The sequence below is a fragment of the Aphis gossypii genome, chromosome 1, assembly GCF_020184175.1.
Source record: "Aphis gossypii isolate Hap1 chromosome 1, ASM2018417v2, whole genome shotgun sequence".
NCBI lineage: Eukaryota > Metazoa > Arthropoda > Insecta > Hemiptera > Aphididae > Aphis > Aphis gossypii.
This window is the reverse complement of record NC_065530.1, coordinates 77142222-77152953: the sequence shown is the minus strand read 5'-3', so window position 1 is coordinate 77152953 and position 10732 is coordinate 77142222. Positions and strand designations below refer to the sequence as shown.

The window sequence follows — 10732 nt, the reverse complement described above, 5'->3', positions numbered from 1 at the left end:
TACAGAATCTGGTACAATTTTAAGGAGAGGAGGGTGAAACCTTCAACCCCTTCCTCTAAGTATTAATATGTCATTTAAAATAGGTAATTTATAGCAGTATAGCAGTATGTAGTTATATTATGATACCAATCTGTTTGAAATAAAATAATATCTATAAATGTTTACAAAAAGTAAAAATACACTCATTATATCGTCTAATTAATATTATATTATTTAGTAGTTACACAAATTTTAAAGTAAGTACTTATACATAATATATTTTACCTGCATTCATTGTCGCTATTGTTTAAAACTCAACCATGCAGCAAGTTAACTTCATTGAACTGAAACCACTATTAGGGAATGTCCACTTAATATGTTTGTATATCACCGAGAATAATTATAAACACACCCAATGTCTACGCGCCTATTTAATTCATATTTCATAGTTACTATATACCCAAAAGTTCAAGTATTCAGCGAATTTGGCTTATTATTGTACCTAGTTTAGGTATTCGTTTTCTATTGAAGTTTGTAATTCTAATTATATAACAGATTATGTATAATTAGTGTTTTTCAACGAAATATACTTTTTAGTACTCTTAGATAGCCAGGTAACTAATTCTATAATTGAAGTTGTTTTAATTTTTTTTTTAAATATATATTATTGTTAGTTAACAATTATTTATTACTCCAACTTTTTATTTTAGATTTGTTTTAAATGTTTTAATGTTTTTTAAGTTATGACTTATTACGTCAAAAAATTCATTTGTACATTTATCCACGTTAATTAGTTGTATCAACAATAATAAATTATTAGTTAGTTACTTATATAGTTATATCAAATAATATATTCATATATTATAGTACTTATTTGGTAAATTTGCTTTAGTTATAGTTTACCAAATAATTTTTTTTTTTTTTGGCACCTACTTTGTTACTTTGAACTAGACGCACAGATACAATCTCCTTGATATTATTCAGTGTGAACGATAAAGCAATATTTTTTGTCTCCTATCAAAATGTAAGCGTGTAAAGAAATTTGATATTTATTATTTTGGGATAATAATATTATCTTTATCAGAGACAGAGTTCATTGTTCTCTCCGAAGTTTGGATCATCAATATTATTTAATTAGATTAGATTGGAAAAGTCACTAGATTTGATTATTGGACCTTGGAGATTAAGAAATGGAAAATTCAATTTCAATATAATATGGTGTTATTCTGGCCCGAAACACACGAAATGATTACGGTACGTTTGACCCTGATTTCTAAATCTCTACACAATTAATAAATATTTTTCTCTAGGTCAATGCCATGAAAGTTGTTTTGATTCTGAAATAAGTGTATCTTTTATCATTTTTTTAACCCATGCTTTATTGATACAGGCATTGGTTAATTTTTTTTTTTATTAATTATGTCTTGGTGTCTTTTGTCTTGATTTCTTTAATCACATTATTTATTTTGTTTGTTTAGCAATCATGAATGGAGAATTGTATGATGACAACATTCTAACAATATTTACAATTTGCTAATACTGATATCATGGAACTCAAAGTTTGGGTAGAAGGAATTCAACGGGTTGTATGTGGTGTTAATGAATCAACAACTTGTCAAGTAAGTTATTAGTAGCTAGTGTGTCTTAATGTAATGTTTTTATCTAACATTTTTATCATAGGATGTTGTGTACGCATTAGCTCATGCTACTGGAAAGACTGGCAGATTCACTCTAATTGAGCGATGGCGTAACAATGAACGTCTACTTGCACCTCAAGATCATCCAGTAACTGTAGGTGTTAAACTTTTTTTATAAAAATGTTCAACAAATTATTATCTAATATATTTAATTCATTGTTAGGTTCTTATGAAATGGGGAGAATATGCCAATGATGTGCAGTTTATATTACAACGTTCAGGGAATGTCTCTTCAAATAGTACATCCAACAATCCAAAGTACAATGAGGCTGATAGTGTTCCTTATTTTGCTCAAGAGAGAAATAAAGATACTCGGAAATCATTAATATTTAATAGTATGGATTTTATATATAGTTAATAAACAATAATGTTATTCATGAAATCAAAAAGATTTCTTTCAAACACTGCTCCAAGCTCTTATTTTTCATCTAAAATTTATGTGTTTTTGATACAATGTTGTGGATTATAATTTATATTCTATGGGCATTACTGCTCACGATACCAGAGCTAAGCTTATAGTAATTTTATAGTAATAAAATTTAAAAATACATTTTTATCAGCACCTGTTTTATTAAATATTTCACTATTGTCTTAAAAAATACTCATTTAGCTAAAAATTGTCTTAACAACAGTAAAAATTTTGAATCAATTAGTTTCCAAATCATATAATTTGAATTATCTTCACTATTTCTGATTAAATCTTTTCTACACTTTTACCAATATGTAATAAATAATCATATTTTTAAGGTAATCGCGTACCCGATAATGTTGGTGTTGTACGTGGAATTCCTCAACAAAGACCCAATGTTCTTCCCACTATACCTGGAAGTGGTGCAGCACCATTAACAGTAGTTTCATCTACTCCGTCTGGTGTTCCCTTATCAACTTCGCCAACAAATACTTCTAGTCATTTAAATAAAGTAATTGTATTAATTTACTTTCAAATATTAATGGCTAATATAAATTATTACTTAAGGATCAGAATTCAACATTAACAAATGGACCATTGCAAAACTCAACAAGTCCAAACAAAAAGGTTGATAATGGTAATTATCGGCCTCCTGTTACTAGGGCTTTACCACCATATCGAGAACCTCCTCCACCTTCTGTCAGTCCAGCAAGAATATCTCCTACGACTGTGGGTAGTGATCGTTTAAAACAGACAATTTTCAAGGTAGTTTACTATGTCATCAATTTTTGTATTTTACTATACTTTTATATTTCTTTATAGGAGTATCAGAATGAAAATAATAGCAATAGTACTAATGTCATGTATAACCCTCAGTATAAAGATCTCGTAAGGCTTATAAATTATCAAAGAGATAAATTATCTATTCAACAAGCAGAACTAACAAAGTATGATGCAGAAATAATGTATTGGGAAGGTAAAACTAGGGAACAACAACATCAGATGGATTTTATGACTCAGGAAGCTGCTAGAATTGAAGCCACTGGTAGACATACAGAAGAACAGGTAAGTTTTGATTATAATAAAACTGCATTATTAAAAAACATTAATTAACCATTTATTTATTATTCAATTTATTAGTTGAGACTTTTAGGCCAAGTAGAAGAAGAAAATGATATTGTTCGTCAGCAAGAAAAAACTTTAAAATCAGAAATGACATTATTACGATCTAAATTGGCTAATTGTGAAACTGAGTTACTTGTGTGCAAGAACAAAATACGTCTTTTAATGGAAGAAGTGGAACTGGAACAAAAAATGTTATCAAGAGATCTAGAAGAGAAGCGGAGAGCAGAAAGGGGTATTTTGAAGGAAGTTGATCGATTACAAAGTGAAGTAGAAAGAGCCAAGCAAGAAACAGAAATGGCTGCACAAGTTGGAGATGGTCTACGAAAAGAGGTGATTATATATATATATATATATATTATATACATATTTTTTTTTAATGTTTATAAACATTTAATGTGTATATTAAATGATGAAATAATTAAATTATTTTTCATTTAAGGTTGCTATGTTAGAAACAACTATAACTGAAAAAAAAAGGCAAGTAGATAAACTGGTAGCTGACATGAAAGAAGCAAATTTGCAGTCTCTAGCTATTTCACCACCAGATGAATTGAAATTTATTCTTGAAGGTCAGTAACTTCTACTAAATATTACTCAATTAGTATTTATATCAATAAAAAAATGACATGTTATAAAACTATTTTAAATTATTTTTATATGTTTAGGTGCTCAAAGACCAGGAAGCACTCGTAAAATGATTGGATCGCCTAGACAACTAGAAAATGCGGCTCCTACTAGTAAGAACCCTCATGGTGTTTGGGTGTAACTTTTTTGTTACTTAATCAAAATTGTTTGCTCTAAAATCTATTTTAATTATTGTTTTAAATTTTGTGTGCATTTAGAGCAATGTTTAAATTGTAAATTATGCATTTTGATAACCAATAGGTTTATAAATAATAGTAATTGCACATCACACAAATTTTGTTTTCTTTTTTCTTTTACGAAACCAAAAATTTAATTCTCAAAATGTAAGTTAATTTCTTTTAAATTTGATCTCTTTATAATGTATTACATTTTAATTTTAAGTAAATGCTACAATTTTTTTTTATTATTCAGCTCAAATAAATGTAGGAAATTATCTCTTTATTTAAGTTAGTTATTATTTATTAATTTCATATTATTTTGTGTATTATGAATTAATATATGTCTAGTATTGTCAATATTTAAAATCATTAGCATCATTGTCTTCATTACATTTTAAAAAAAGTTCATCACTTCAAATTAATAAGTCAATAATGTATTTATTGGATATTAAATTTTTACTTACTTATTATTAATGTTATTATTGTTTTATTTTCTCGATTTTAAAAACCGAGAAAATATTTTTGTTATTGTTTATATCTTTGGAAAGAAAATATTTATTTTCCGTACCTTAAAGTTTCTTTTCTTAACTTTAAATTTTTATTTTACAAATTTGTTAAAAAAATTTCATTTTTAAAATATATTGTATTGTCATACATTTAGTGCCACTAAAAATTTATCTTTCATATTTTAAATAAGTTTAATTAGTCTATGAAATCAGTTTGCATTGTTATTTCATTAGTCTTTAGTATTATTAATTATAATATGGAAATGTATGAAAAACTATTTATTATGTTTAATGGCTGTTTTAATATTTATTTATAATGTTATTAAACAGTTTAATTTTTATTTTACTATGAAAGTATGTAATTAAATTGTTTAATTAAGTTATTAAATATTGTGTTCAAAAAGTATTTTGAAATTAGTCTTCGTTATCATTATTATTTTTTTTATAATTTATTAGTCAATTTTTTTATTATTATTATTGAATGAACATATTTTTAATTTATTGCCTTTTGTAGCCATTGTTGAGTAATAAACTTGCTTTTACAGACTTAGTATATTGAGTTATTATTTTTAATAATTTTATTACCATACAATATGAATAAGACACAACTAATGTAGTAATTATGAACAATTGAAAATGTTAGAATTTTAGATTCTGAGCAGAGCCATGAATGTATTGATTTTGCAACAATGAGTTAAAAGTTTGATACATTTTTTAGTAAGTTCATATATGTACATGATAAATAGTTGAAATTTATAAATGTATAAACAGTAGTGCCGAACTAAAATTAAATTATGGTGGCAGGGGCAAAAATAACTTCTCGTTACCCATCATATTTTACATCATACGTATGTTATTTATTAGCCAGTTTTTTATCCCTATTCCTTGCAGACTGCTAAATATATCTATCCATTTATAATTTACATAAATAGTTTTTGGTTACAGACAGACTCCCACCCACTAAAAAAAAAGAGGGTAGTCGCAATTTTCGGGTTATAGGTTCGGCTTCCCTGTTTATAAATATGTATAAGGATGATATTTCATAAATTTGTATATTATAAAGTAAAATTTTACAATATTTTAATAGTTAAGTTTGACAGATTAAATCGCCATGAAATTTAGATAAAGTTAAAAATTAATGAAATTTGTAAAATCTCAATACATATTTAAAACTTAAATTTTAACAAAATTATATATTTATACGACAAAATACTGATGTTAATCATTTTGCTATAATTCAAAAACATTACATGCGTGGAATTAAAAAACTTAAAAATATTATACATTTTACTACACACAATGACATTTTCAAAATACATGTTTTTCAATTTTAAAATATATTTATTTTTAACACAGAATACTGGTTAGATGATAATACATTTATACTTTATACTGTTTATATTTTATACTCAATATAATTTGTACTTGTACTATGAATTTATAAACCTATTTATTGTTTTATGATAAAGTATTAAAGTGACATTGACTCCAAAGTTATAAACAATAATATAATAAATATAGATGAAATATTTCAGAATATATGCTATTACCTATGATAGTGGATAATGGATACCTAATGGTATGGTAAAATAGTAAAATAAATTACAGAATAGTTTAATCTATTCTTTGGTATATCATTATATCATTATATCAAAAGACCGGGAAATTATTTTTTTTACTGTACAATATATAGATTTATAAAATTTATCTAGTATCATTAAATAATAATTATAATTTTTATAAATAGGTATGTGGCAAATCATTAAAATTTGAATAATTTTAATATGGTTAATAAATATAAATATCAAATATTTTTAACTTGCATCCGCCAACGACCATACCACGTTGAATACACCAGTTCTCGTCCGATCACTGAAGTTAAGCAACGTCGGGCGTAGTTAGTACTTGGATGGGTGACCGCTTGGGAACACTACGTGCCGTTGGCATTAAAATTATAATTTTTTTTTACATGTAAATACATATTTTGCATCTTTTTATAGAAAAATAATATTTATTTACAATTTTAAACTTAAAAACGTAGAAAATTGGATACCACTGTTTTCTACATTGTAGGGTATTACGTGAAAATTGTTTTGGATTTATTAAATTTAAATTGAATGGTAGATATAATAATACAATTAATTACTTTTTGCAATACAACTATATTTTAAAATACCCTTTGAAATATCAGCTGCCGTTTCTTTTCAGTATTACGTTTCTCGTACACAATATCTACCATTGAATTTAAGTCCAATACAATGTTCACTTGAAAGTTGACACCTACTATAGTAAAGCATTCACTTGTCTACGTTTTTAAGCTTAAATTTGTAAATAAATATTATTTTTCTATAAAAAGACTCAAAATATATACATAACATGTAAAGAAAAACATAATTTTGTTGACAACGACACGCAGTGTTCCCAAGCGGTCACCCATCCAAGTATTAACTACGTCCGACGTTACTACATTTCAGGGATCAGACGAGAATTGGTGTATTCAACATGCTATGGTCATGATAAATTAATTTAAATTTGAATTTATTAATCAAAATAAGATCATTCAAATTTTAATAGCCCCTCCCCCCCCCCAAAATTCCTTCAATATTTTTAAAATGTTTAGCATAACTATTTATAGTACCGACGTAAATATTTTCAGTCATAAATGATTTAAATTCCAATTAAATTAAATATTGACTGTTTTCACATTATCCCTGTTTAATTTGTATCATATTATATTAAATATTATTATAGCGCTCGCCTCTCACTAATGGATTAATTGTTAATTTATTATTGATGGACTTAAATTCAATAAAATCACAATATACATGTTTTGCACCTTCCGAAAAAAATTCTGGATACGGCCTAGATTATAGTTTAAGTCGTATTTAACTACTACTATGTCGGTCCCATATGGCACTCCCCAAGAAAGTCATTTATCTCCATTTTTATTCCTTATATTTATTTTTGATATCTCTTTAGTCCTCTAAATAGTCAATTTCTGTTATTTGTGGATAATTTAAAAAATGATTTCATATTTCCTCAATTAAAGACTGTTATATTTTACAAAATGAATTTAATATTTATTTGATTGATCTATACAATAGAACATGAGCTTAAATATTTCTAAATGTTACTCTATGCGTTTCTTTGGGTCATGATCGCGTATAAAATATGCATATTCTATAATTATTAATCAACTTGGATCTGTTCCTTACATAAAAGATATTGGTATATCCTTTTCGTATAATTTTAATTTTTATGAATATTAAGAGAACACAAAGTTAGGTTTATTTAACAGTAAAGCTCTAAAAGTTTTAGGATTGGCGATTGATAAAACGCCATTCAACTGAAACGTTGTCTTTTTGTAACAAGAACACCAATGTCGAATTTTGACTTTTTAAATTTGCATGGGTAGTTTTTAAACCGACAGAGTTGAATTAAATTCGTCATTATACTAATTCATAGTCGTGTATTTGTTTTGTACGTATATACAGTGTTCACCAATTAAGGGAACACTCAATTTCTCGGCTGGATTATTTTAGAATAAATCGATTTTTTTACAAGCTGGTGGTATAAAAATACATATTTTTGAATAATAAAAAAAAAAAATTTTGAAATTTTGGTCTGCGCATGCTCAGCAAAAACGTTTTTTAATAGCAACACCTACTTTAAACACCATATTCGGATAAGCCTATTTTTTATTTTAGTAATTTTGGTGTATCAACTATGGTTCTAAATTCAAAATTGACCGAATAAGAGCCATGCCAATTTTAATAAATAATACATTATTTTAAAAATTTTTAAAATCATTTAAAATTAATTCTTATTGGTTACTTTTTGAATATTTGTTCGTTTTTTTTTTTTTTTGAAGTTTTATAATTTTATACCTATATTATGTTATTCTTATTTATAACACTTCTAAAAAAAAAAACTAACAAATATTTTAAAATTCAATAAGTAACAAATTGTATACATAATACATATACCTACATAATATATTTATACTCTATATTTTAATATATTATAATGTACCAATATCTATTGCTTAACTAATCTGTACCATTAGTGCATTGGGCCTTAACCCGTTTTTATTCATGTTTATCTATTTGAATAAATTAATATTTTTTTTATACTCCATAATTTTATATCAGAAGGTTTAAATTATTACCCTTTTCCCAATACTATGTTTGATCGCACGGCGTTCTGAATAGGCAATTTAGGTACATTTGTGTTGTTAAATGCTTTTCTGTTACCATCATGGTAAATAATATTAGAATAATATAATATAATATTATATTATTATACAAATAGTAATGTGTTTAGTTTATTTAATAGTAGCTCATGAACCTAACAAGTGGCGAAGTAGATATTTTCAAATTAATTTTCTGTAAAATACTTAAATTATATTATCAAAGTATTAACTACAAACACAAAATTATTAAAAATTTATACTTCTTTATTATTACTATTTATAATAACCATCACTATCCAAAAATTATGCTTGTTCTAATAAATATGTGGTGATAATTGATAAGAATTATTCAAATTAGGAAATATCCCTGATTTTATTTTTGTTGAAAGTTTTTCGTTTATAGTATTACTAACTAATATATACATTAGTTTCTGAACGAAGTGATAAATTTATTGATTTTACAATGATGTGTTTTTTTTTATGCCTGTATACAGCATAAATTGTCGAAATAATGTTTCAATTTCAAACTTCGGGGGTGGTATTTTTTGTTTGTGGCCGGACGCACATTGAGATGCAGGCGACGCAGCGCAGTGTAGGACAACGCAGCGTAGTTAACTGTAATCTATGTAATCAGAATTTACTAGCGCATATTGGAAGGCAGGGCTGGTCTGTACTGTGCCTGTTGTCCTGCATCATGTAGTGTTTACGATACAGTTTACTGTAAACGTGTCACAAGCTTTTTGGAATATACCTATTATAATATAATTATTACCTATTACTTGTAATTTTTTAATCATTCATTATGAAAGAGACTTTAATCGAAGCCATTAGACATTACAAAGTCTTATTTGATACCGAGTCATGTCAATTATATATGAAGATTAAATTTAAAAATGGTAAATGCCTAGTATTCAATTAATAAAAATTACCTAAAATATTATTATTAATATATTTTAATACTAACATAACTAATATAAAACAAATATACTGATACATTAATTAGCTGGGCTTGGCCGCTTGGGACTTGTTTAATTTGTATATTTGTAACGCAGTTTTTCCTACGCTGCGCTGCATCTCAATGTGCGCCCGGTTTATAGGTATATTTTTTCTACCAATGGTTATTACTTATTGCCTATTGGTAGTACCGGATTAAACACTTGCGGGCCCCTACAAAATTATTTTTTACATATATCTTTAACTTTATATATTAACTATATATATCTATAACATTTATATTTCAAACCTATTGACTTTTTTCCCACGAATTCGTAAATAAAATACAGGTATTATTAAATTAAACAAAAAATATGGTTTTCCGTTTTCACGGGGCATCTTAAATGAGTGAGGCCCTATAAGGCGGGCATTTACTCCTCCCTAATGGGTAATCCGTATTACTGCCTATTGATTAACCCGGCAACAAAATATCCTGTATCAAAAATATCTGGCGACAATCAATAATCAATTTTCTAGTTTTCGTGTTGTATATAACTCAGTAACTGTATGACACATTGGCACCTGTATGGATTTATTAACCTTATTAACATTTTGTATACTAAAATTAAATATGGCACTCATGTTTGTTATAAGTCAAACAACTTATTATTCTATGGATATTTAAGTACATAACATAGGCTCAACAAAAACACGATAAAAATTGTGTGGCGTATTATTATTCATAAAAAAGATTTTATATAATAAAATCATTAGAAAATAGAAAAATTATTTTTATCATATAATTAAACACATTAAAACTTACATTTTTATAACTCGTAAATTTGATTTACCGGATAGTTTAAACCAGATTATTTTGAGTACAATATATTTTGCACCGGATCTAGTGACGCAGATAATTTGTCGTCGAATATTATTTACCAGATTAAACGACGAGGAACCAACAAATTTTTCAAGTTTCAGATTTTATTAACAAAACATAGCAGTGTTAAAATTTGTTATGCCTATAATACTACATAAAACAAAATGAATAGTTTAGAAAATGTTAATTATTTAAACTACTGAATTGT

At 26.2% G+C, this 10732-nt stretch overlaps 1 protein-coding gene and 1 non-coding gene across 2 annotated transcripts; both read left to right on the top strand.

The window, feature by feature from the left end:
- The first annotated feature begins 974 nt into the window (after nt 1–974).
- LOC114126276 (ras association domain-containing protein 8) lies at nt 975–5069 on the top strand. Its single transcript, XM_027990192.2, has 10 exons — nt 975–1233; nt 1458–1598; nt 1660–1770; nt 1840–2011; nt 2424–2596; nt 2653–2850; nt 2908–3150; nt 3226–3540; nt 3650–3779; nt 3876–5069. The coding sequence occupies exons 2-10, from the start codon at nt 1527–1529 to the stop codon at nt 3974–3976; spliced, it is 1515 nt and encodes a 504-aa protein (XP_027845993.1). The 5' UTR covers nt 975–1233; nt 1458–1526; the 3' UTR covers nt 3977–5069.
- Nucleotides 5070–6346: 1277 nt separating this feature from the next.
- LOC114126296 (5S ribosomal RNA) lies at nt 6347–6465 on the top strand. Its single transcript, XR_003592575.1, has one exon. It is a non-coding gene; the product is annotated as a 5S ribosomal RNA (ribosomal RNA).
- Nucleotides 6466–10732: the final 4267 nt, after the last annotated feature.

Coding starts and splice junctions, on each gene's coding strand:
- LOC114126276 (XM_027990192.2), top strand. CDS start 1,527: ATGGAACTCAAAGTTTGGGTAGAAGGAATTCAACGGGTTGTATGTGGT. Junction 2,597..2,652: donor CTTCTAGTCATTTAAATAAA/GTAATTGTATTA, acceptor TTATTACTTAAG/GATCAGAATTCAACATTAAC. Junction 2,851..2,907: donor TAAAACAGACAATTTTCAAG/GTAGTTTACTAT, acceptor ATTTCTTTATAG/GAGTATCAGAATGAAAATAA.